The following is a 27,272-nucleotide window of genomic DNA, read 5'->3' as shown; positions in this document are numbered from 1 at the left end:
TCCTTTGCCCGTCTTTTAGTGGGGTTGTTTCTCTCTTGTAAATTTGTTTAAGTTCCTTATAGATACTGGATATTAGACCTTTTTCAGATGCATAGTTTGCAAATATTTTCTACCATTCTGCAGGTTGTGTGTTTACTCTGTTGATAGTATCTTTTGCTGTGGCCAAAGCTCTTAAAGTTTAATTAGATCCCAGTTGTCAATTTCTGCTTTTGTTGCAATTGCTTTTGGTGTTTTTGTCATGAAATCTTTGCCCATTCCTATGTCTGGCATGGTATTGCCTAGGTTGTCTTCCAGGGTTTTTACAGTTTTGGATTTTACATTTAAATCTTTAATCCACCTTGAGTTGATTTTTGTATGTAGTGTAAGGAAGGGGTCCAGTTTCAATTTTTTGCATATTGCTAGCCAGTTATTCCAGCACCGTTTATTGAATAAGGAGTCTTTTCCTCATTGCTTGTTTTTGTCAGCTTTGTTGAAGATCAGATTGGTCATAAATGTGTGGCCTTGTTTCTGGATTCTCTATTCTGTTTTGCTGGTCTCTGTGCCTGCTTTTGTACCAATACTATTCTGTTTTGATTACTGTAGCCTTGTAGTATAGTTTGAAGTCAGATAACATGATGACTCCAGCTTTGTTCTTTTTGCTTAGGATTGCCTTGGCTATTTGGGCTCTTTTTGGTTCCATACGAATTTTAAAATAGTTTTTTCTGGTTTTGTGAAGAATGTTATTGGTAGTTTCATAGGAATAGCATTGAATCTGTAAATTGCTTTGGGCAGTATAGCCATTTTAATTATATTGATTCTTCTTATTAATGAGCATGGAATGTTCTTCCGTTTGTGTCTTCTCTGATTTATTTGAGTTGTGTTTTGTAATTCTCATTTTAGAGCTCTTTCACCTCCCTTGTTAGCTGTATTCATGAGTATTTTGTTCTTTTTGTGGCAACTGTGAATGGGATTGCCTTTCTGATTTGGCTGTCAGTTTGGCTGTTATTGATGTATAGGAATGCTGGTGATTTTTGTACATTGTTTTTGTATTCTGAAACTTTCTGAAGTTGTTTATTAACTGGAGGAGCTTTTGGGCTGAGGTTATGGGTTTTTCTAGTTATAGAATCATGTCGTCTGCAAACAGAGATAGTTTGATTTCCTCTCTTCCTATTTGGATGCCCTTTATTTCTTTCTTTTGCCTGATCCTCTGGCTAGGATTTCCAATGTTGAATATAAGTGGTGAGAGGTGACATCCTCTTCTTGTGCTGGTTTTCGTGGGGAATGCTTCCAGCTTTTGCTCATTTATATGATGTTGTATGTGGTGTTTTTATATTTAAAACAGGTTTCTTCTAGCTAGTATGTAATTGGATCTTGTTTTTTATTTAATCTGACAATCTCTGCCTTTCAGTTGGGGTGCTTAGCTTGTTTACATTTAACATATTTTTTGAAAGCATTATGGTTACATCTACCATTTTGCTGTTTGTTTTATATTTGTCCCACCTCTTCTTTATTCACTTCTTCCTTTTTTTCTGCCTTTTTTTTTGTATTAATTGACAAGGTTTTTTTGTTGTTGTTGTTGTTTTTTTTTTGTTTTTTTTGTTTTTTTTGTTTTTTATCTGTGCTTTTCCATTCTGGCTTGTAGGAAGTACTATTCCTGTATAAACTCAGGTTATTGTTTTTATTTTTATTTTTATTTTTGCTTTCAGGTAGTTCTTTCCCCAGCCTCCAATAGTTTCCTTATACACATATGCTTACCATCGCTTTGTTGAATACTTGAGTGGGACTGTCTGTAGATCTCCTGAGTTACTTTTCTTCACAGTTGTTCTGCTTTCCTGTGAATTATAATCACCATGGTCTTTAAGACTCTCAGCCTCATCTCCTTGCCTTGGGTGCTTTGCCATGCTCCACTGGGGCTCCTCTTCCTGTGCTGCAGCCTGGAAACTCTCTCAAGACACTAAGCCAAGGACAGTCCTTGGGCTCACTTCGTTAACTGTCTCTCAGGCATCACTGTGTTTTATTTTTTGATGCCTAGTGTCTGGAAAACCATTGTTTCATGTATTTTGCCTTTTTTTTTTTCAGTTGTTTCATGTGGGAGGCTAAATTGCATTACTGTTTCTCTATCTTCGCTGGAAGTGGAAGTTTGAGGGACTTGAATTTGTGGGGAAAGAGATTATAGAGAAGCTGAAGAGGGGGAGGAGAGGATGTGATCTAGAGCACAGATGGAGCATATAACCTTTTATAGGATAAGGAGCATGAGTATATTGTGAGTATTCTTTGTTATTTTATTAACTATATAGGAGGAGCTGTGTTCCTTCCTCTGACCTAAGAGGGAAAGATATCCTGATGGTTGGCAATGCAGATACATTTGCTCAGAGAGTAGGACATTCAGGGAGTTTGTGGCTGTGAAGAAGATGGAAGGTAGAAGGAGGGTAGAGCCCAGGAGGTTTGTGTACAGGGGTTTGAAATAATGGTTTTCTAGATGGAGTTCGAAATAATGGATTTCTAGATGGAGTAGGATGACAGAGGGACAATAAATTTCAAGACCTTAAGTGTGCATGGCACTTACCTGCATTGGTTTTGTGAATGTGTGTGTTAATTTTATCATATTCAACACACGAAGTATTATAATAGACAAAAAAAGATAGTTGCATAGGTCTTGGGTAGAGAAGGAGGAAGGTAAAGGGAGAGACAGAGAGACTTGAGAGGGTATGCCACAGTCCCACATCAGTAATATTATAACAGGAAGGAATGTTAGAAAATTATTCTTTTGTTCTACTTTAGTTCTTGGAAACTTCCATACTTAATGCCAGCTAAAGGCTCTAATTATTTGAACGAACTAACTCTTCTCTACTGAATGGAGAAAGCAGGTATTAATATTGAATAAACAGTTGTGATATTGAAAATCAGATGCGTCTTTTAGTGGAGTGAGCTATAAGCATTTTCACCTGTCTGAAGAGGTCATCTTGTCCAGCATGATACTGTTGTCATGAGTTTTAAGCTGCTTATTACTGTGATGATAATTGATAAGGAAGCTTGGAGTAAATGGGGAAAAGGCTCTGGCTCTGAAATTTGGCAGTCTCTCACTCCCTAATCCCTGTCCATACTATGCTTCTGACACTCACTGTGCTCTTATGATTGGAGTATCTTATCAGTTTCTAAAAAGCAGACTCAGTTTTAATTAAAAATATTACATAAGCTGGGCACAATGGCTCATGCCTGGATTCCTAGCACATTGGGAGGCCCAGGTGGGCGGATCATCTGAGGTCAGGAGTTTGAGACCAGCCTGGCCAACATGGCGAAACCCCCATCACTACTAAAAATACAAAAAAGCTGGGCGTAGTAGCGGGTGCCTATAATCCTAGCTACTCGGGAGGCTGAGACATGAGAATCACTTGAATGTGGGTGTCAGAGGTTGCACTGAGCTGAGATTGCACCACTGCACTTCAGCCTGGGCAACAAAGTGACACTTATCTTAAAAAAAAAAAAAAAAAAAAGCAGCCCATAATATGAGAAGGGGGTATTTGTAGCAATATCTAGCAAAAGATTGGAGGGAGAATTGCAGTCTTTTATTTCTCCGATAAGCTGTCATTGACCAAGTTCTGTATTTTTTTTCTTTTGCCTTATTCATTGATATTTTAGATATGTATTATAACACCTGTGTATTAGGGCTTTGGGCTTCAAGTACAGATGCCTGATTCAAGCTAATGGTAATATATATTACTCATTTGAATAGAAGTCAGTAGGTAGGTTGGGCATAGTTCTTTTGGGAATCAGCCTCTGTTTATCTGTAAGCCTCTTAACTGTGCCTTCTTTTGTGTGTTACCTTTTATCTATGGCATCCTCCTTCATGGTTGATTGTAGGATGGCTACCAGAGCAATGGCGTTTTTGCTTTCTTGTACATACCCACCTGAAGAAACAGTTGTTCTCTTGAAATGATCTCAAGATACTGTGGTTTTTCATTTGCAAGTAAAATTCAAATAGCTGTTACCAAGGGGAATTAGTGGTGCCTGGATTTGGCTGCATGCAAGCATAAGCCTCCAGCAACCTCTTCTGGTTCTCATAGTCCAGAATTGGGTCACATGCCTATTCCTGAACCAGCCATTTACCTGGGACTATCCCTCCATCAGTTAGGCCCACCCCTGGGCTGACAGGTCAGCAAACAGCATTGCTGTGGGTCAGTAGGCCAGGAGTGAAATGGATGTGGGACAGGCAATCACCATGTTCACTCCAGCCCATAGGTTATGATGGCTTGAGGAGTGAGCCATCTGTTTGGTACTTCCTCTTAGCTCTAAACCTAAAAAGATGGCGGGCGTGAAGTTGCCCTTGTCTTTAGGAAAATTAAGCAAATTGACATTTTTGCATTTTTGTCATTTGCAAGTAAAATTCAGGGGAATTACCACCAAATGTGCGGTGATTTCTGGATTGGGTTGCATGTATCAGTCGGGTGAGGAAGAGAGGAAAAGGTTAGGAAGAGGAGCTATGCTGTAAGCACATGGTGCATGATTTGGTCCTTAATAGTGTGTCACAGACTTACAACAACTAAAAAGGAGAGGGCGGCTGGAACATTTCCTGAAAGGTAATCAGTAAGGTAATAAAGGGAATTTTTTCAAAGTCAGTTTTGTTTTCCCCATGCCATTTTTTAAATGAACAAATACTGCCATATACCCCTTCAAAATGAAGCCTCCTAAATGAGATTCTTTAAAATGAAAATGTGTGTATGTTAGTATAAAATCAGAGGGGAAAAATACAGAATCTAAGAAGAGCATTAAACATTCTTGTATCTTGAGATTATTTTTACCTTATGTAGGATTTTGAAGTGGTTTGTTACAGGTGGGGATCCTGAGGCCTTGTTTAAGTGTTTTACTAGAAACAAGGAAATGCTATGGCTATTGAGGAGATTTTTGGTTTTGCTTTGTTGTTGTTTATTCCCCTGCAGTTTAACTAATTGCATAATGTAAGATGTAGTTTTCTACATCATAGTAGAGTAGTTATATGCCTCAGGTTAGGTATATAACTTTTTTCCTGCTCATTTGTTCCTGTATCCTGTTTACTAATAAAGTAATTGATGGAATGGATGGAAATTTCAAAGAATGGAGAATGGTATTAAGTACACAGCTGGATCCCCTCCCCATTCGTTACTCTGAGTGAATGTAGTTGCTTATTTTTAATTATTTGGGTAGTTAGCACTAATTATACATTACATACTTGTAACTTTACGAGGTATCTCCTGACTTTACGAGGTATCTCCTGACTTGTTCATATGAGGCAGTGTATCATGGGTGGTTAAGAACACAGGTCTCAATTCAGACAGCTTGGCTTCTAATCCTCTGCTACTTCTAACCTACATGGCCTTGAGCAAATTATTATGCTATTCTTTGCCTCAGTTTCCTTGTCTATAAAATGGACATAATAACAGGACTTACCACATGTGATAATTTGAACATTGAATTTAAAGATTCATGTAAACTGTTTACAAGAGTATCCAGCACATAAGTGCTCACAATAAATGTTGGCTGTTTCTGCTACTTCTGTTTTTTTCTTTTTCATTTTTTTAAGCACAGGGTCTCACTCTGTTGCCCAGTCTAGAGTGCAGTGGCACAGTCATTGTTCTCTGTAACCTCTAACTCCTGGGCTCAAGCAATTCTTGTGCTTCAGCCTCCTGAGTAGCTGAGATTACAGGTGTGCACCACCATACCCAGCTAAATTTCTGTATTTTTAGTAGAGACAGGGTTTCACCATGTTGCCCAGACTAGTCTTGAACTCTTGAGCTCAAGTGATCCCAATCTGCCCACTTCTGCCTCCCAAAATGCTGGGATTACAGGCGTGAGCCACTGTGCCCAGCCTAGTTTTAATTTATGTTTATTTATTTGTTAGAGACAAGGTCTTGCTCTGTTGCTCAGGCTGGAATTCCATGGTATGATATGGTGTGATCATAGCTCACTACAACCTGGAGCTCCTGGGTTCAGTGATCCTCCCAGCTCAGCCTTTTGTGTAGCTAGGACTACAGGCATGTGCCACCACGCTTGGCTAACTTTAAAAAAAAAATTCTTGTAGAGATGGGGTCTTGCTATGTTGCCCAGGCTGGTCTTGAACCCCTGGCCTCAAGCAGTTCTTCTGCCTCAGCCTCCCAAAGTGTTGGAATTACAGGCATGAGCCACTGCACCCGATCTACTACTGTTAACATAATGAAAGATAAGGCCTCTGCTTACTTCATTCTCCTTCCACAATTTGTAAAATTAATTTTATTTCTCTATATAACATTAAATAATGTATCTAGACCTTTTATTTCCCCAACAGCATACGATATCTTAACTTCCTGCTCTAAGTGATGAAGAAAGCACTACTCATTCTTACTTTTTATTTATTATTATTTTTTGAGACAGAGTCTCATTCTGTCGCCCAGCCTGGAGTGCAGTGGCATAATCTTGGCTCACTGCAACCTCTGCCTCCCGGGTTCAAGCAGTTCTCTGCCTCAGCCTTCTGAGTAGCTGGGATTACAGGCGCCTGCCACCATGCTCTGCTAATCTTTGTATTTTTAGTAGAGATGGGGTTTCAGCATGTTGGCCAGGCTGGTCTTGAACTCCTGACCTCGTGATCCATCTGCCTCGGCCTCCCAAAGTGCTGGGATTACAGGTGTGAGCCACCGCATCTGGCCTACTTCGTTCTTTTATATTTGATTTCCACTAGTTATAATGTACTTTTGCATCATTAGGTGCATTTTTTATGGATTGTGTCCTTCAAGGAATTGGTCCATTTCATCTGGGTTATCAAATTTATGGGCATAGAATTGTTCATAATGTTCCTTTATTCTTTTAATGTCCATGGGATCTGTAGTGTGGTCTCTCTTTCATTTCTGATATTAATAATTTGTGTCCTCCTTCTTTTTTTCTTAGCCTGGCTAGAGGCTTATCAATTTTATCAATCTTTTAAAAAACCAGCTTTGGGTTTCATTGATTTTTCTTTATTGATTTCCTGTTTTCAAGTTCATTGATTTCTGCTATCGTATTTATTATTTTTCTTCTGCTTATTTTCGATATTGTTTGCTCTTCTTTTTCTAGTTTGCTAAGATGTAAGGTTAGATTATTGATTTTAGGTCATTTTTCTTTCCTGAACTATGTATAGTACTGTGAATTTCCCTCTAAGCACTTCTCTTGCTTCATCCTATAGTGTTTAATAAATTATATTTTCACCTTCACCTAGTTAACATATTTTTAAATTTCTCATGAGATTTTGTATGTTACCCATTTGTATACCATTTTGGGATTTTTCCAGCTCTCTATTATTGATTTCTAGTTTAATTTCATTATGGCTTAAGAGAAGACACTGTATGATTTTTATTTAAAAAAATTTTTAAGGTGCATTTTATGGCCCAGAATGTGGTCCGTTTTGGTGAATGTTCCATGTGAGCTTGATATGAAGTAGTTTACAGATGTCAACTATATCCAGTTTATTGATAGTGCTGTTGAATTCAACTATGTCCTTAACCGATTTTCTGCCTACTAGATCTGTGTATTTCTGATAGAGGAGTGTTGAAGTCTCAGACTATAATGTAGATTCATCTATTTCTCCATTAGTTTTTGCCTCACATGTTTTGATACCCATTGGTTAGGTACATACATGTTAAGGGTTGTTTTTTTTTTGGAGAATTGACTCCTTTATTAATTATGTAATGACCCTCTTTATCTTTGCTAACTTTCCTTGCTTTGAAATCTGCTGTCTGAAATTAATATAGCTACTACTGGTTTCTTTGGATTAGTGTTAGCATGGTATATCTTTCTCCATTCCTTTACTTTTTTTTTGGTGTTTCTCCATCTTAGGTTGGACTGGGTGGCTCGAGTGGGCTGGAGTTGGATATTTGCCTTCTCTCAGGTTGGTTAGGCTCTGATAAAACTCCAATAGGCTAGGTTCTGATAAAGTCATTTCTCTTGAGCGACAGCTTTGTTAAGAACGACACAGTGCTCTGCATACTTCAAAATGGGTCCTTTTCCCTTTCCCTTCCCGGAAGCCAAAGGAGATTTTTCTTTGATATTCACTGTGAGAATCTGATTGAGCTCCTGGAGCTAAAACTCACAGAAGTGTGGGGAGCCCTCTGAATTTATGCCGAAAATACAGAAACCTGTTATAGTGGTAATTTCTGTTGTTTGTGTCTTCTTCTTCAGTACTTGGACCATGAGACTGTTTCAGCCACATTCATCGACAGCAGTGGACAGTTTGTTTCCTCCCAGGTGACAGGAATTAGCCGAAATCCCTACTGTGGCTATGATCAGCAGACCCTGTCCAGCCAGGAGCGCATGGAGGAGAACTCCTTGCTGGCTGCCTTGCACTGGCAGGTTCCTGATGTGGGCCCAGTCCCTTTTGTGAAGAGCACTGACCCTTCTTCCAGCTACTTTGTCATCTTGAACTCTGCTGCCTTCTTTAAGGTGGGAAGCCAGCTGGAGGTGCTGGTTCATGTACAGGATTTTCAAAGAAAGCCCAAGAAGTATGGTGGAGACTACCTGCAGGCCAGAATTCACTCCCCCAAGCTGCAGGCCGGGGCTGTGGGCAGGGTGGTGGATTACCAGAATGGGTTTTACAAGGTTTTCTTTACTTTGCTATGGCCAGGCAAAGTTAAAGTGTCCGTATCTCTGGTCCACCCCAGTGAAGGGATCAGAGTTCTTCAGCGCTTACAGGAAGATAAACCAGACAGGGTCTATTTCAAGAGTCTCTTCCGTTCAGGAAGATTTTCTGAAACTACTGAGTGCAACGTGTGTCTTCCTGGGAATCTGCCCCTGTGTAACTTTACAGACCTCTACAATGGGGAGCCCTGGTTCTGCTTCAAACCAAAGAAGCTCCCTTGCAGCAGCAGAATTACCCATTTCAAAGGTGGATACCTGAAGGGTCTCCTAACTGCTGCAGAGAGTGCTTTCTTCCAGAGGTATGTACTGCTTTTTCTTGGGGATAATTTGAAGAGTTCTTTTCTGCTGTCCTTGTCCTATTTAGGAGACTTTCTGGTATTGGTATGTGTTTCTTACCTCTCTCTCAATTTGGCCCAATTCAGAAGAGGTAGTGAATAAGAAAAAAACCCATAGATTTGTATTTTTCATTAGTGTTTTTAAAGTGAAGCTTTGTGTTTATCTAAGTCCAAATTAAAGACCTTTTACCCTTGAATTTTTGTTCTTTACCCTCATATCGGTGTTTTCCTTTAGAACCACATAGCATGTTTACACAGTAGCTGTGTAAGTAAAATCCCTTATTCACAGAACAGATAGAAGTTATCCAAGGGCCTGGTGTGGTGGTGACTCATGCTTATAATCCCAGCACTTTGGGAGGCTGAAATGGGAGGATCGCTTGAGCCCAGGAGTTTGAGACCAGCCTGGGCAACATAGCAAGACTCCATCTATTTTATGTAAAGAAAAAAAATAACCCAAGAACAGGGCTGGTAGGGCTAGTAGTCAGGCTGGTATTTTATCTTTGTATCAAATGAACTGAAACTTAAAAAAAAAACATAACAGTTTTTAAAATCATTTGAACCTACTGATTAAAAACTATGAATATGGCAACATTGCTGGGTTGACTTAATAAGCATAGGAAGTCAGGAATACCACAGAAAACTATATTTTTTAAGCTAAATAGTTGTTGAAATGATTGCAGTATTGTGTTCAAATTTCTATTTCAAATGTAAGCATAAAATATTTTCAACATGCTGATGAATACATGGAATAATGTGCAGAAAGGAATATGGAACCAGTATGAATTAAAATTTATGTTTTCTTCAACATTCCATAACATCACTAAGAAATAAAAAATTATAAAAGCTACATGGTTAAAAAGTACCATTCTGGCCAAGCGTGGTGGCTCATGACTGTAATCCCAGCAGCACTTTGGGAGGCTGAGGTGGGTGGGAGGCTGAGGTTGGAGGAAGGCTGGAGCCCAGGAGTTTGAGGTTGCAGTGAGCTGTGATCACAATTGCACTACAGCCTGGACAACAGAGTGAGACCCTGTCTCAACAAAAAAGTGCAATTGTTTGAAAGAATATATACATGTTTTTTACTTTTTAGTGAAATATATTGTTTTTAAACATTCCTTGATAGAATTTTTTTGTTGCATAAAAGGGAGGTATTTTTGTTAAGGATATCTGGGCACCCTAAAAAATTTCATACTTTATGTCCACTCATTACTGTATGGGAGAAAAGTTGCTACCATAAAGTATGCGGTTTGTAGGAGCTCCTAAAATAAAACCCTTCGGTTTCCCACCCTGAAGTCAGCTTTTGGTCATTCTTATGTACATGATGTAGTGGATTCATGCCATACTTTTAGAAGGCCAGCAGAGGGAGCACTACTCAATGTAGAGTGTTTACTGTACTGCTGAGAAGACTAGTATTTTCTATGGCTCAGTACAAAATGAAAACAAAATTAAATTTCACAACTCCAAAACAAAACCAAAACAAAATTTTTCATTTTATTCCTGGGTTCAGGTTTCAGACAAGCTATTTATTAGTGACTGAGCAGATTATTTTATTTCTGTGTACTTTCTTGCCTATATATGAAGACTACTCAGTTACCCTATTTTAGAGGGTTGGTTGGTTTGTTTTGCAACAGGGTCTCACTTTGTCATCCAGGCTGGAGTGCAGTGGCTTGATTGCAGCTCGCTGCAGCCTCAACGTCCTGGGTTCGAGGGATTCTCCCACCTCAGCTTCCTGAGTAGTTCAGATTACAGGTGTGCACCACTACACCCAGCTAATTTTTGTATGTTTTGTAGAAATGTGGTTTCACTATGTTGCCCAGGCTGGTCTTGAACCCCTGGGCTCAAGTAGTCCTCCTGCTTTGTCCTCCCAAAGGGCTGGAATTACAGATATGAGCCACTATACCCCGTTAGAGTTGTGTTTTTAGATTTTTAAGTGATTATGAATACATCCTAGTTGCACATATTTTTGAGGTAGATGTGATATTTTGATACAAGCATATAATATGTAATGACCAAATCAGGGTAATTGGAGTATCCCTTGCCTGAAGCATTTATCATTTCTTTGTGTTGGGAACATTCCAGTTCCACTGTCATAATTGTTTTTGAAATATATAGTAAATGATTGTTAACTATAATTGCCCTATAGAGTTATGTTGTCAGTCTACTTAGTGGCCTAGCAAAGAGGAAGAAGCATAGTAATTTACTCAAATTCCATGTGGAAAATAGAGAAAGTTTAGAGAACTAAATTAGTGTAAAACTTAAAAGTATTTCTGACTGTAAATTCTACCATTAAAAACAAAAAAACACCCGTGAACCGACAAGGATAAAATAATGTGTTTGTCCCTGCCCTTGCTTGCATGTCCTGGGTGAGGCTGGTTGATGGTACATTGTTGTAGAATAATTGCAGAATTTTATTTACCTGGAAGTTTGCTGAGAAAACAATGTTTGAGGTGGTGTAAGTTTTTGGAAAGCAAACATTTGACACAGTCCTCATAATTGATTTTCATTTTCCATCGTTTATTCTGTTAAAGTTCTGAAATATTGCATAAGGCCATCTGAAAAGGAAAAGAAAAAGATTGAAATTGATTTTTGGGGGGATCTTTGGGTGTACTGTTTTGAGCTCATGGCCCAAGTATGTTGAGCTGATAACCTTTTTTACTTCTCTTCCTTGGTAACTCATAACCTTACTTAAACCAGAAAAAATTAAGAAGCTTAGCCTTGGTATTTGGTTCCCTAAATGACAATTGAACAATTAAAATATGTCATCTTTGTTCTTTATCTATAAGGGAATAAAAGTGTTACTTTTGGAAAGGACAACAGGGGTTTCCTTAAAGATCCTATTAATAGAAGGGAAGGCCTTTTGAAAGAATGGGCTTATCACCTACAACATTTCCGTTTTATTTTAGCATGATTGCTACTTTTTTCTTTCTAACTTTGTATTTAAAAAATTGAATCTTTAGAAACATTGCAGGAATAATAACAATGAACTCATATACCTTTAACTTAGATTCACTATTATTGTTTTGCCACATTTTGCTTTATCTTTCTCTGTGTTTATATGTATCTGTATAATTTTTTCCCCTGAACCATCTGGGAGTATGTTGCAGACATCATGGCACTGCACTCCATAAATATGCCTCTCCTAAGAAAATGGACTTTCTATAACATATAACCATAATGATCACATTTGGGACATTTATCATTGTTACAGTACTATTATTTAATATGCAGTTCATATTAGATATTCAAGTTTCTTCAGTTGTCCCAATAATGACTTCTATAGCTATCTTTTTAATTTTAACTAATCTAATCTATGCTTACACAGTGTGTTTGGTTGTTTCTTTAATCCAAAAGAATTCTTTAGCCTATTTTGTTTTGTACGACATTGGCAATTTTGATGTTGCTGTTTTGTAGAATGTCCTTTACTTTTTTTTTTTTTTTTTTGAGATAGAGTGTTGCTCTGTCACCCAGGCTGGGGTGCAGTGCAGTGATCTCGGCTCACTGTAACCTTCAGCTCACTTGACTTCCTGGGGTCAAGTGATTCTTGTGCCTCACCCTCCCGAGTAGCTGGGACTGCTAGGCATGCACCACCATAGCTGGCTAATTTTTGTATTTTTAGTAGAGATGGAGTTTTGCCATGTTGGCCAGGCTGGTCTCAAACTCCTGGCCTCAAGGATATCTGCCCGTCTTGGCCTCCCAAAGTGCTGGGATTACAGGCGTGAGCCACCATGCCCAGTCTACTTTGGATTTGCTTTATTGTTTTCACTTTCCATGTGATTAGATTGAGGCTAAATATTTTGGCAGGAAAATTATAGAAGAAATTTTCCTGCAAGTATTTTTACAGGAAATTGTTTTTGCAAGAAAATTATTATTGTACAATAATAATTATATTATTATAACTATAGACAAGTAAATTGTATATTTTTTTCTTACCATAAAACTCTAAACTCATGAAAGTAGTTTATATGTGCTCTCTTAAAAATCACTTTATTTAAGCTATGAAATTCGATTATGCTGTAATGTGGCCAGGCCTGTACACTTCCTTCATTACTTGTTTTTTGTCTGTCTCCATGTAGCTCCATGAAGAGGGAGATGCTGTGTGTTTTGCTTACTGTAGTAGCCCTGGATTCTAGGACAGTACCTGGCTTAAGAAGCTTAAGAATTATTTGTTGAATAAACAATTTTTTCTGAAATTGATGAAATAATAAAAAATGACCGCACATTCCCCTATCAAGAGTTTGGGAAGTTAACATTTTATTTTTTTGTTTTTGGTCTAAGTACGAGAGGCCTAGTTTTATTGTGACTCAGTTTCTGGAATAGTTGCCCCGGATTTCCAGTGCTTTTCTCCTTACCTCTACCCTCCCCCACGTTTTAATGCAGCCCTCCAAAAATATTTACTGAGCGTGGACTTTAGACCAGGGCCTGTGTTAGGATACAGGGATGAATGAGGCACCACCCTTGTCTTCGAGTAGTATATGTTTTATTTTATTTTTTTCCCCTGCTGCCTCCCTTGAGTAGTACATGTTTTAGTAAGGGGAACAGACACTAAAGAGTCCTGGTAATGATGAGCAAAATACTGCATGAGTAAGTATCTGGAGGGCAAGTGTCCCCGCTAGGACTCCTCTCAGATCTGGAAAAGGCCTGAGGAATCTGATACATGACTTAATGCAGCGTATACTTGTAGCCTGAAAACTAGGTAATGAAAAAATAGACATTCTTGTCAGTGTGAGCCATTCTCTGAGTCCAAGGGGGGTACATAATTCAAACCAGAATTGGTCATTTTGGAGTTTGCACTCTTAGCAGTATACAGTGGAGTGAAATTTAAAAATCAATTTAATTTCTTTTCAGTTTTTATGTACATAAAACCTGCTTACTACAAGAGACCCAGTTTATTGTTTGTGTTGGTTAACATTCATAAGTATATTTCATCATAAGAAGGCTCCGTGAAATTAGTCATTTTGCATTTGCCAATAAAGACATATATCTGAAAATAAATGTTCCTGAACCTGAGCTTGTGCTTTTTTATTCCTCTTAAAGTGGTGTCAATATCAAAATGCCAATCAACTCCAGTGGACCTGATTGGGTAACTGTGATTCCCAGGAGAATAAAAGGTAAAAAAAAAAAAAGAATAAGCTTGATGATTTGTTGTTTTTCTTACTAAGTGGGTTGAGGCTCTGTCGTTTCATTTGTGTTGCGAAAACTTATATGCCATAGTTACTTCTGGGCACAATTGAAAATATTAAAAGTACTGTTTGATTAAAAAAATCAGATCTTATGTGTGTAATTCTGAGTTTTGCTATTTATTGTTATTTTATTTTATTTTTTTGAGACAGGGTATTGCTCTGTTACCTAGGCTGGAGTGCAGTGGCACAATCTTGACTCACTGCAACCTTGATCTCCTGGGCTCAATTGATCCTCCCGTTTCGGCCTCCCAAGTAGCTGGGACTACAGGCACATACCGCCACACCTGGCTGATTTTTGCATTTTTTTTTGCAGAGACAAATTTTTGCCATGTTGCCCAGGATGGTCTTGAATTCTTGAGCTCAAGCAGTCCTCCCACCTTGGCCTCCCAAAGTGCTGGGATTACAGACATGTGCACGGCCGAGTTTTGCTATTTAAGCTCATGTAAAAGTTTTCTTCTCTTGCCAGCCCTCTTCTGTTTGGCTCCTCAAGAGTCTTTTGAACAACCTTGTCCAATATGATAGCAACTAGTCACTTGTAGTGATTCAAATTTAAATCAATTAAGGTTAAATAAAATTCAAAATCTAGTTATTTAATCACACATGCCCAATAACTATATGTAGACAGCATTTTATGTAGAATTTATCCATCATCACAAAAAGTCGTGTTGGACATTGCTGCTGTAGAGATATGGGTAAAATTATCATGGAAATGTTCAAATCATCACAAAAAGTTGTGTTGGACATTGCTGCTCTAGAGATATGGGTAAAATTATCATGGAAATGTTTAAAATAAAGAACATTGGGTTGGAGAACAGCAGCTGTTCTCAAAGTGTGATCTGTGGATCAGTGGCATCAGCATTACCAGGCAACCTGATAGAATTGCAAATTCTCAGGTCTTATCTCAGACTGAAACAGAAACCCTGGCTGGTGGGGCCCAGTAAAAAAGTTTTAACAAACTTTTCGGGGGACTCTGATTTATTGGTGTAGAATATTAATAGTAAAAGAACAAAATTCAGAGCAGTAAATGTAAATTTTGCAGAATAGATATAATTAGCTATTGTGATTTTTAGAAAGAAGGGATGAATGTTACTAGTGAGGCTTATGCAGACGGCAGGCAAGGTCCTTCTAGCTTTTAAAAGTATATTAACTAATAGTACTCCACTCTGCAGATGTTGCAAAACCCTTTTGCTGCAGGGGCTCGATATTTAATACATGTGGATCAAGCAGAGTGGATATTAGCCACGAGCCTTGTATGAGTGGTGGGGAAGGAACTGAAGAGCAAGGACCATCTCAAGGGGCAGCCTCTTTTCAGTTTCTGCTGGTTTGTTACCATGTAGAAACAAACCCTGTATAGCCAGCTCCGTAGATTTGTTTTTTTCCAAGAGAAACCAGAAACTTTGATTTTTTAACTGTGTTATCTCCATATTTTAGAACATCGACATCCAATTCAAGACTTTGAAAATATTGTATGGGCTAAAGAAAATCTGTTTGGCCCATATGCAGCCAGGGCACTGCCAGTTTATATCTCTTGTCTCTAGTATCGTATGCCACAAGAATTCCCAGTCTTTTCCTGATGAAGAGCTGTTTTTGATTTACTTGAACCAAATGAATTACTAATTTTAGAGGATATATATATGAGACATCAATAATGGAAATATTTATCTTTTATCTGTTTGGGCCTCAACCCTGAGGTCAAGATGTCAGTAGACAAGGTGTCCTTCAGTAGTACTGCGCTCTAAACACTCCCATGTCCGACATCCTTAGGAGGCCCTGCCTCCCACTACTGGATCTGTCCTTCTTTATCACAGACTCGACTGGCTTGCCCTTATTGTGATGTCCCTAGGTGTCCCAGGGATAGTCAGTGGGAGGAACTTTGGAAAGTTTACCTGTACCTAACAAGTCTTGAGGATCAGCCAGGAAGTGGCTGTGGGTTTATGATGTGCTCTTCTGGTTAGAGGGAAGATAGATTTGGTAATTAGTGAGCCTTTTGATATATTTTTAGAGGAAGAAAGTAACTATGAATTAGTAGGAGCAGAATATCCTGGTTTTGAATAGGAATACCATCTTGTAACAGGTATATAACTGGAAAGAAAAGAGAAGGGCAGTTGCTTTATGGACTATGCAAGGAACCCAGCTTGGCAGAACTTCATTGAATTTCACTCTATGGACCAGCAGGGGGCATTCAAAGATCCTAAATCAAGGGCTCATAATTTTCTTTCCTTCTTTTGCTTCATTCTATGCAAACATTCTGTTTCTGCTTAAACTTTCACCAACTAATTTTAGCATTCATCAAGGTTCATCAGATCTTGCCTGTGGCATTCTAATTGTGACTTTTAATGTCTCTCATTTTTTCAACATTTATTAGTTGGAATTCTTTTGCAAAGAAGAGTTGTCCCTTCTTCATTTTAAGTATTTATATCAATGTAGACTCATGATAATTTCATTCCTTGGGTTATAATCCAATCCAATTCAATCATTATTTTATTTTCTTTTATTTTTGCTCAAATTGTTCCAGTTTTGGCAGTTGGGGAACACTTTCAGTTTGGCTTCTTTGTGCCCTTTTGTCATCCTGTGTGCTGTCATCCTTTTGTTTGTTTTGAGCACTTCCTTAGTTTCTGACACCACAAGATATTTGAGGCTTGTCTTGTATTTTCTTTGCCTTAGCCTTAGAAGGGGTTTATAGTATTTCTACTTTTATTTCACTTATGAATCCTATATTTTGAAGTTTTTTCCCTATGAAATTGTATTTATATATTAGCTAATTAATATTTTTACAAGGTAAAATTATTGTTAAGATTCGTATTTAGATTGCCTGAGATTGCCAGTGCTACTGCTACTTGTGGGCATAATTCCAGTCAAAAGCAAGGAAAAACAGTTTTTACTTGTAGTTGACTACCTTATTAAGAGCAAGCATCTGGTTTATGTCAGGTTTTCCCAGTGCCAGAATTACTGCTGAGTTTTCATTAGTACCTGTAATGTAGTCCCCAGATTATCACAGCTAAGTGGCTCAGGGACCTTGACAGATTCTGACCTCATCAACAACTTGAGGTTATATTTTTTGGGGGAACTTACTGAGAGTTTAGGATAAGACTCGATCTAATAGCAACAGTATAGATAAGAACAATGAAGTTTTACATTTGTGTGTATCTTTGTAGCTATGGTAGGTTGAATACTAAGATGACTTCCAGTGATCTATGCTCTTACATAATCTCCTTCCCCTTAAGTGTGGCAGGGACATGTAAATATGATGGTATATCATTCCTATGATTTGATTATGTTATATGACAAAGTCGACTTTAAGAGAGTGGCATTATCCTAGGTAGACCTGACCTTAGATCAGGTAAGCCCTTAACAGGGGCCATGTTCTTCCTGAAGAAAGAGATTCAAAGTGTAAGAAGGATTCCATGTGAGGGAGATTCTTTGTTGCTGGATTTAAAGATGAAGGGGGCCACATGGCTAGGAATATAGGCAACTTCTAGTAGCTGGAGAGCATCTCCTGGCTGATAACCATCAAGGAAATGGGAAACTCAGCCTTATAACCACAAGTAACTGAATTCTGGCAGCAACTTGAATGAACTTTTGTTTGTTTGTTTGTTTGTTTGAGACAGAGTCTTGCTTTGTCGCCCAGGCTGGAGCGCAGTGGTGCGATCCTGGCTCACTGCAAACCTCTGCCTCCTGTGTTCAAGCGATTCTCGTGCCTCAGCCTCCCAAGTACCTGGGATTACAGGCGTGCACCACCACACCCAGCTAATTTTTCTATTTTTAGTAGAGACGGGGTTTCACCATGTTGGCCAGTCTGGTCTCGAACTCCTGAGCTCAAGCGATCTACCCGCCTTGCCCTCCCAAAGTGCTGGGATTACATGCGTGATCCATGTGCCCGGCCTTGAATGACCTTTTTGAAGGCTTTTCTCCAGAGAACACAGCCCTGATAACATCCTGATTCAACTTGTGAGACTCTGAGGAGAGAACACAGTTATGCTATGTCCCAAACTCCTGACCTGCAGATCTGTGGGTTAATAAATATCCCTTGTTTTTAAGCCACTAAGTTTGTGGTGATGTGTTACACAGCAATAGAAAACTAATAAAATAACTACCATCTAGATCAAGTTATTGAGCATTTAGAACATATAGGATGTTTCCAGGACCCTAGCATGTGCTTTACCATTCACACTACTACAGTATTGAATTTTCACAATAACCCTTCAAAATAACTAGTAGTTGACCCAGTTTATGGATGATGTGACCAAAGTCCAGAGATTTCACTTACTGTGTCATCATTTTGAGTCCTTCTCTGTTAGGCTAGATTCTGAGGGTATAGTTAGGGAATAAGATGAAAATTTAAATGATTTCTGAAGTCTCAAGAGTTGGAAATGTGGAGTCAGACTTAGAGTAAGTCCCGTGACTCTTCATCTAGCATTTTCCCTACTGCCCCTTAACCATGTTTAGGAGGTATGGCCAATGATGTCTTGATGCTTTGGTTTGCCTGCAGTAGTTAATTTTTTTTTTTTTTTTTTTTGAGAAGGTGTCTCGCTCTGTCACCCAGGCTGGAGTGCAGTAGTGTGATCTCAGCTCATTAAAACCTCTGCCTCCTGGGTTCAAGCAATTCTCCTGCCTCAGCTTCCCAAGTAGCTACGATTACAGGCACAATGCCACCATGCCTGGCTAATTTTTGTATTTGTAGTAAAGATGTGGTTTTGCATGTTGGCCAGGCTGGTCTCAAACTCCTGACCTCAAGTGATCAGCCTGCCTTGGTCTCCTAAAGTGTTGGGATTACAGGTGTGAGCCACCACTGTACCTGGCCTGCAGTAGTGAAATTTATCAACCTTCTAGTATACAAATGATGAAATGAATGATAGTGTTTCATGTTATGCAGTAAAAACGAAACTAGTCATTTTGTGGATGAGACCTCATCTGATGTTGATTTCTAGAAAATGGCAGATAAATGTTATAACAAATTGGACAAAGCTATTTTATTTTTTAAAAATTTAACTATCTGGATGCAGATGTCAAAGGGACAAAGCTATTTTAAAGACAACTACTTTCCAACTACTGGAAAAAATAATTTGATATAGAATATCTTTAATTTAGTTAACTGGGAAAATCAAAGGGCTCATGTTCTGTATATAAAACTACTAACTGACAGCATTTGAGGGAAGGAAGCCTCCTCAATACATCAGCAAAATGTATTTCTTTGTAAATGGTACCACCTCTACCACTACCTGCCTCTACACTTATTGAGAAACTTTGTCAAGTCACTCTGTGACTTGCTTTCTTCATCTTTAAAAGATATTTGGACGGCCGGGCACGGTGGCTCATGCCTGTAATCCCAGGACTTTGGGAGGCCGAGGCTGGTGGGTCACGAGGTCAGGAGATGAGACCATTCTGGCTAACACGGTGAAACCCCATCTCTACTAAAAATACAAAAAATTAGCCGGGCGTGGTGGCAGGCGCCTGTAGTCCCAGCTACTTGGGAGGCTGAGGCAGGAGAATGGCGTGAACCCGGGAGGTGGAGGTTGCAGTGAGCCGAGATTGCGCCACTGCACTCCAGTCTGGGCGACAGAGTGAGACTCTGTCTCAAAAATAAATAAATAAATAAATAAAGATATTTGGACTAGCTACTCTCTAAGGTCCCATTCAACAGTCTATGAATTTATAGAATTTCTATCTATATAGCATTCTTAGCTTACCTCTGTAAAATGCAGAGGTTTTAGGGGACTAAAATATATAGGAAAGAAAATTAAATTTCCAAGGTTTCATAGGGGGAATTCAAGGAGTAAACTCAAACTCAAGCCATTACAATTACTGTGTAGCTGGGCCCTTCTCATATTCCCAGCACTTGACAGAGTGTTCCTAACCAGCTCAATATACACTATCCCCGTTCCTCATCCTGCTGAGGGCTATCCCTCCCTACTGACCTTATCCCAAGTTTCCTATGCTCATGGCAGTCTCTGGTGCAGGGAATTGGTTGGTCCCATTTCTTCTGTCTTGTTTTCCCCCTTATAAACTGTGTACTGCCCTTTGTCCTGCCTTTTACTGTTCTTAATTCTGCAGACAATTCCATACCATAAAATTAAGGGACAGGTTTGCCGCACATCTCACCCCGCGGCCCTCCCCGCCCCGCCCCACCTCAATTCACGTTGTGTCCTTTTCGTCCAGCTCTTTCTGAATGATTTAGGGAAATTTATCTCTCTGCCTTTTTCTCTTTCGTTTTGTTCCATCTTTGGCCCAGACAGCTCTCATTATGGCTAACGGATTACATGGCATGACACCCTTTGGAGGAAAATGCAAACCATGGGCTTTAAAGAGAAGCCAAGAAATTTTAGAGATACAGGGACATTACTTTCAAATAATAAAAAATATCCCTTCTGGTTTTGCCCAAATCTTTATACCTGCTTTTACAACCACCTCTGTTTAAACTTTTTCCTTCACCAGCAATTTTCAAGATAACCATAAAGTTGAGTAGTAACTCATTTTTATTTTTTTGTTTTAATTATTTTTATTCCATGTGAATAGTACATTAGGGGTTATATCATCTATTTAGGAGACTTTCATATCTCAGTTATCTTATATGAAATACATTCTGAGTTCCAAAAAACACCATTTAAACAGCCACAGACTGCTTAAAAATCATATTAAAATTGTCAGGAAATGTTTTTGTCCCAGTTGACCATAAGGGGGCAACATAGGTATGTGCATTTCATTTAAAAAATATGATTTTTTTTCTCGTGTAGCATGCAGCTTGTTTAAAGAATGTCAGAGTTAGTAATTGATTTGCTTTCCTTGACTTAGCTCTGGTAGTAAACATAATTAACATTTGAATGGAAATGGTAATTGTTTCCTGTGTGACATATACTTTTCTTTATAACACATATTTGACACAGAATAACCGAGTCTACCGAATTAACAGTGGTAAAAAATTGTAACATCAAAATTACTTTTAATTCTCATTCTAGTAAATGTTTTCTGTGGGCCCTAGGTGTCGTCTCTGGAGCTCCCTAGCTATGCAGCCTCGATGTACTGATATAATGAGGGAGCTTTGCACAAGGTGCAGTATCATGTTAAAGCTACACTTGATAACATGTTGAGAAATTATTTTTGAACAAGCCAAGGAAATATTTACCCTACACCCCCCCCGCCACAATTTTTCTTTGATAATCGCATTTGCCAAATAAAGCTTTTAAAATCAGCGTTCAGTTTCCTTTTCTACTTGGGCTCTGAACCTGCAAAGAATTAGCAGATGCCGAAGAAAAAAAGATTAGATATGCACTCTCTGTCAAATAGAGCGTCTTCTTTGGAGGGATAAAAACCAAAATAAGTTTAAACAGAGGTGGTTGTAAAAGCAGGTATGAAGATTTGGGCAAAACCAGAAGGGATATTTTTTATTATTTGAAAGTAATGTCCCTGTATCTTTAAAATTTCTTGGCTTCTCTTTAAAGCCCATGGTTTGCATTTTCCTCCAAAGGGTGTCATGCCATGTAATCCGTTAGCCATAATGAGGGCTGTCTGGGCCAAAGATGGAACAAAACGAAAGAGAAAAAGGCAGAGAGATAAATTTCCCTAAATCATTCAGAAAGAGCTGGACGAAAAGGACACAACGTGATCATGGGCTTCGGGCTCACTTGCTTGGGCCAGGTGCTGGCTTTGCTCCTTACTAGTTCAGCTCTGGGACCTTGGTCAAGTTGTTTAGGTGTTCTGAAAGGCAGGGATAGTGATAGGACCTACTTCAAAGAGTTACTGTGAGCACATGAGATAATACGTTTGCTCAGAATAGTGTCTGATGCAGAGTAAACTTGCAAGAAATATTAGCCATCACAGTCTGTTGTAAAGCATGTAATGTGTGTTGTTTCCACAGTGGCATTTTCTGCAGGAGGTGTTAGGGCAGAAGGATGTTGACTCTCCCTCTGAAAGGTGTCGTTTTGCTTGTGTTACCATGTGTAGCTAGGTTACAACCAGGAGGTACACATTGGTGATGTGTTTTTAGCATTGTTCATTATATATAAAGACTTTCTGAACCTTTTGTATTATGGAGAATAATCCGTTAGATTGTCTGCCGTTAGTTTGTTCTCCATATTAAGGGGTGTTTTTTAAAAATTAAAATTTGAAGGTAGGATTCATGGATTCTAACTTTGTTTTAATGGGCTGAAAACAGTTAACTCATACTACTCTGTATGTGTAAAGTATTAGCCTAAGTTGTTAACTTGCCTCACAGGCATGTGGGTGAGAAACTGTTCTGTTCTGGGAGAATGCTGGATAAACGCTAATGTCCACACATTTCCTTTGGTTTTGTCTTCTTTTATATTTGGCTTTGATAAAAACATACGTAATCAGGCTGGGCATGGTGGCTCATGCCTGTAATTCTAGCACTTTGGCAGGTCGAGGCGGGCAGATCACTTGAGATCAGGAGTTCGAGATCGGCCTGGCCAACATGGTGAAACCCCATCTCTGCTAAAAGTGCAAAAATTGGCCAGGCGTGGTGGCTCACGCCTGTAATCCCAGCACTTTTGGAGGCCGAGGCGGGTGATCACAAGGTCAAGAGATTGAAACCATCTTGGCCAACATGATGAAACCCTATCTCTACTAAAAATACAAAAATTAGCTGGGTGTGGTGGTGCCTGCCTGTAGTCCCAGCTACTCGGGAGGCTGAGGCAGGAGAATCGCTTGAACCCAGGAGGCAGAGGTTGCAGTGAGCTGAGATCACGCCACTGCACTCCAGCCTGGCAACAGAGCGAGACTCTGTCTCAAAAAAAAAAAAAAAAAAAAAAGCAAAACTTAGCCAGGCATGGTAGTACATGCCTGTAATCCCAGCTACTTGGGAGGCTGGGGCAGGAGAATCGCTTGAACCAAGGAGGCGGAGGTTGCAGTGAGTGGAGATTGTGCCACTGCACTCCAGCCTGGGCAAAAAGAGTGAGACTCCGTCTCAGAAAAAATGTAAGCAGAGGGAATGCTGAAAGTCCCTCCTTTCCTTTCTGTCCACCAATACCCTCATGCCCGTTTCAGATCTTCCCATTTTTGTACAAAGGAAAACCTGTTTTTTTAAATTTTACTTTTAAGTTCTGGGATACATGTGCAGAATGTGCAGGTTTGTTACATAGGTATACATGTAGTTTGCTGCACCTGTCAACCGGTCATCTAGGTTTTAAGCCTTGTATTTGTCCTAATGCTCTCCCTCCCCTTCCCCGCAACCCCCCGACAGGCCCCGGTGTGTGACATTCCTCTCCCTGTGTCCATGTATTCTCATTGTTCAACTCCTACTTATGAGCGAGAACATGTGGTGTTTGGTTTTCTGTTCCTGTGTTAGTTTGCTAAGAATGATGGTTTCCAGCTTCATCCGTGTCCCTGCAAAGGACATTAACTCATTCTTTTTTATGGCTGTAGAAAACCTTTTTTTAATCAGGAGAAAAGTCTGGGATTTGAGATCTGACAGTAGGAAATGTTTCCCACATGCCATCAGGCTAACAAATACATGGGCATAATTGTTTCTTGGGACATTTTTCATCTATTGTTGGAGGAGAATATTAAAATATTTGTTTTTCTTTTTTATTTGCAGAAACTAGCAATCTAGAACTATCTCAAGGCTCAGGAACTTTTCCTTCTGGGTATTATTATAAAGACCAGTGGAGGCCCAGAAAGTTTAAGATGCGTCAGTTTAATGACCCTGACAACATTACAGAGTGCTTACAAAGAAAAGTGGTGCATTTATTTGGTGACTCAACAATCAGGCAATGGTTCGAATACCTTACTACATTTGTTCCAGGTTGGTACTTTGCCTTTTGTTTCATAACTCTTTCCTACATCAGCTTTGAAATAAGCAGACTCACTCAGGTGCCTGAAGAAAGGTTATCAGGTGAGGAAACATGTATTTCTCTGTAGGACTAAAGAGATACCCAAACCCTGGAGAGATGTGTGACAGTTTCTGATCAATAGCTGTGTTGTGTTATACTCATGGAAGTACTGGGTTCTCATTGAGGTTTATGTCACTGATGAGCTGTATGACTTTGGACAAGTCATTTACTTTTTAGGGTTTCATTTCTCCATGTGTGAGATGAGACAGCTGGACCATGTCACCTCACAGGTGTCTTTCACTTCTAATATTCTGGGTTGTAAAATAGAGGTGGGCACTTCCAGTTGTTTCTCCCCTAGTTCTGTCTCATCCAACTCCAAGTTTATAGTAGCTTTGAGTAGAAAGAAGCAGCCAGACCTATGGTGGTCCATACTGCATCCTTGCAGCAAAGCCATCCCTGTGTCATCCATTGGGCCTACCATTGGTGTGACTCTGACGTGGAGTTGGCTCCTCCTGAGGGAGTCTGGGTAAGTTCCAGCATTCTTAGCTTCTTGGTTTCTCTGCTTGGCTCTGGGGCTGTTCTCCAGACTCAGAACAAAACCCCAATGGCTGGAGGCCCACCCCTTAAGGGCATTCTTTTCTTTCTGGAAGGGGTATGGATGAGGTAAGGAAGGAGGGATCCTGAAGGAGCAGAAATAAAGACCCTGCTTACAATTTAGAGAGCTGATAAATAGTTTTGTGGGAACTGTTTTTAGTGGCTATGTGTGGGCAAGGCTTTTAATAAAGTAAAGCCTGATGGTTTGTTGTGAGTTGTTTGTGATTGTTTTTATCACCGCTTTTATTTATTATGTCAACTTAGTTTTATTGATTGATTGGTTGAGACGAGGTCTCACTCTCTCACCCAGGCTGGAGTGCAGTGGTGTGATCATGGCTCACTGCAGCCTCAACCTCCTGGGCTCAAGCTATCCTCCCACCTCAGCCTCCCAAGCATTTGGGACCACAGGCGTGAGCCACTGCACTCGGCTAATTTTTTTGTATTTTTTGTAGAGACATGGTCTCACTGTGTTGCTCAGGCTAGTCTCGAATTCTCATGCTCAAGCAGTCCGCCCACCTCAACCTCCCAAAGTGCTGGTGGCTCACACCTGGCCTCAACTTAGTTTTAAATTTAATTTTTGGAAGGAAAGGGGAAGTAGATATTGTCCCCAAAAGTGTAAAGTTAATTCCACTTTTTGTTTTGCTTGTTTTTTAAATTGAAACAGATACAACTAAGCTTTGTTTGATAAAGTATAAGCTATACATTAGGAGAAGGGAAATACTTTGTATGGCATGATGCTAGACAAGTTTTGATGTGATGCTGACCAGTGAGGGCCTTCCTAGGTGTCTGTAGTTGCTTGCTTCTTAAATTCTAATGATGTAGCTTGGTGTTTCCTTTGATAGCAAGGATCACACTGACTGTTTTCATCACTTCCCACCATATACTTTACAGACATATCTTCACCTGATAAAAATAAAGCCTGTGTCAGTGCTTGATCTAATCAAAAGAAAGTGGTAGCTTGAGCTTTTTATTCAGTTAAAATGGGGCTGAATGCTAAGTAGTAGTTAGGTAGGAAAATCTAGAAGAGAAGCCTGGAAATGCAGGGAGAAAAAAGTGAAACCTACTTTAATCCTTAAGAAGAATATATGACAATTATATATATATATATATATATATTCTCACTCTGTCACCCAGGCTGGAGTGCAGTGGTGTGATCTCGACTCACTAAAACCTCTGCCTCACAGGTTCATGTGATTCTCCTGCCTCAGCCTCCCAAGTAGCTGAGATTACAGGCACCTGCCACCACGCCTGGCTAATTTTTGTATTTTTAGTAGAGACGGGGTTTCACCATGTTGGCCAGGCTGGTCTCAAACTTCTGACCTCAAGTGATCTGCCTGCCTTGACCTCCAAAAGTGCTGGGATTATGGGCATGAGTCACCTTGCCCATCCTATAGGACAATTTTATTCTGACGTTACTTCTTCAAAATTGACCGTGAACTCCCTGAGGGCAAGGACTATAGCTTATCCATCTGAGCATTGCTGGCTTGTAGCACCTATAGTAGTGGGCACTAAGTAGGTGCTTAGGAAATATTAGTTGAATCGGATTGTCAACATTTACTTAAGGCACTTAAGGGAATATTTAGGGATATGAGACACATCTTCTTTCCTCATGGGTGCACGTACTAAGTAATGAATTATACAGAGTTTTTTAGGAATAACAAGGACTCCCACTGATTCCTAGGACCTTCAGAATGTCTCCAGGCAACTGGACCTTGAAATACAACTTAGAGGGAGAAAAGGGAATTTTTAACTTGCGATGCTATCTGTGTTATTCTCATGATAGAGATGGAAGTTTTTCTTTAGGACATTAACATGATTTTTCATCTACAGGCTAAAATTGAAAGTCAAAAGAAACAGGGTTGCTTATTTCTTTTGCTTATTGCAAAAAGAGGTGTTTGTTTTCATTTTTCAAAATTACATTTGAACTTGCTTTAATTTTGTTTTTAAAAACATTCATTTTTAATCAACAGATAAGTATATTTATGGGGTACAATGTGATATTTTATACATATACATTGTGGAATTAGTATATCAAGTAAATTAACATATCCATCACCTCACATACTTACTTTTTTATAGTGAGAACATTTAAAATCTCTTCTTTTAGCAGTTTTGAAATACATGATACATTATTATTTACTGTGATTACCATGTTGTGCAATAGATCTCTAAAACATTTTCCTTCTGAGACCTTGATTAACATTTCCCCATTGCACCTACCCCTCTAGCAGCCCTCTGGTAACCACTATTCTACTCTCTACTTCAACTTTTTTAAGTTCCACATGTAAGTCAGCATAAGGCAAATATTGCATGAGGTTACACATCAAAGACATCTGTGTGTGACTTATTTCACTTAGCATAATGTCCTCTAGTTTCATCCATGTTGTCACAAATGACGGAATTTCCCAAAAGAAGTATTTGGTTACTAATACGTGCTCGTAAAACAGAAGTTAAAGCCCATGTCTTGAGAGAAATAATATTTATCTGTCAGGAGAATAAAATGTAAATGCCAATTTGATTTTTATAAATTAAATGATCATGAACAGACACTTCTCAAAAGAAGACATACATATAGCCAACAAACATATGAAGAAAAAGCTCAATATCACTGATCATTAGAGTAATGCAAATCAAAACCACAATGAAATTGTGGTTCTCACACCAATCCGAATGGCTATTATTAAAAAGCCAAAAAACAACAGATGCTGGCGAGGTTGCAGAGAAGAGGTAACAATTTTACACTGTTGGTGGAAGTGTAAATTAGTTCGATCATTGTGGAAAGCAGTATG

The 27,272-nt window shown here is 39.1% G+C and overlaps 1 protein-coding gene across 7 annotated transcripts in view; it reads left to right on the top strand.

Annotated features, from left to right (window-relative positions):
- The window catches only part of NXPE3 (neurexophilin and PC-esterase domain family member 3), a 47,195-nt gene that overhangs the window by 12,953 nt on the left and 6,970 nt on the right, over positions 1 to 27,272 (top strand). For all 7 annotated transcript variants that reach the window (XM_032150275.2, XM_058437565.1, XM_032150273.2 and 4 more), the window contains 3 exons: positions 8,140 to 8,894; positions 13,962 to 14,035; positions 23,655 to 23,861. In XM_032150275.2, the coding sequence (XP_032006166.1) occupies positions 8,140 to 8,894; positions 13,962 to 14,035; positions 23,655 to 23,861 (1,036 nt within the window). The remainder of the gene's footprint in view (positions 1 to 8,139; positions 8,895 to 13,961; positions 14,036 to 23,654; positions 23,862 to 27,272) is intronic.

This window comes from Hylobates moloch, unplaced genomic scaffold (genome assembly GCF_009828535.3).
Source record: "Hylobates moloch isolate HMO894 unplaced genomic scaffold, HMol_V3 SCAFFOLD_4, whole genome shotgun sequence".
Taxonomy (NCBI): Eukaryota; Metazoa; Chordata; class Mammalia; order Primates; family Hylobatidae; genus Hylobates; species Hylobates moloch.
The sequence above is the reverse complement of the archived record's forward strand: the minus strand, read 5'-3'. Positions and strand labels throughout refer to the sequence as shown.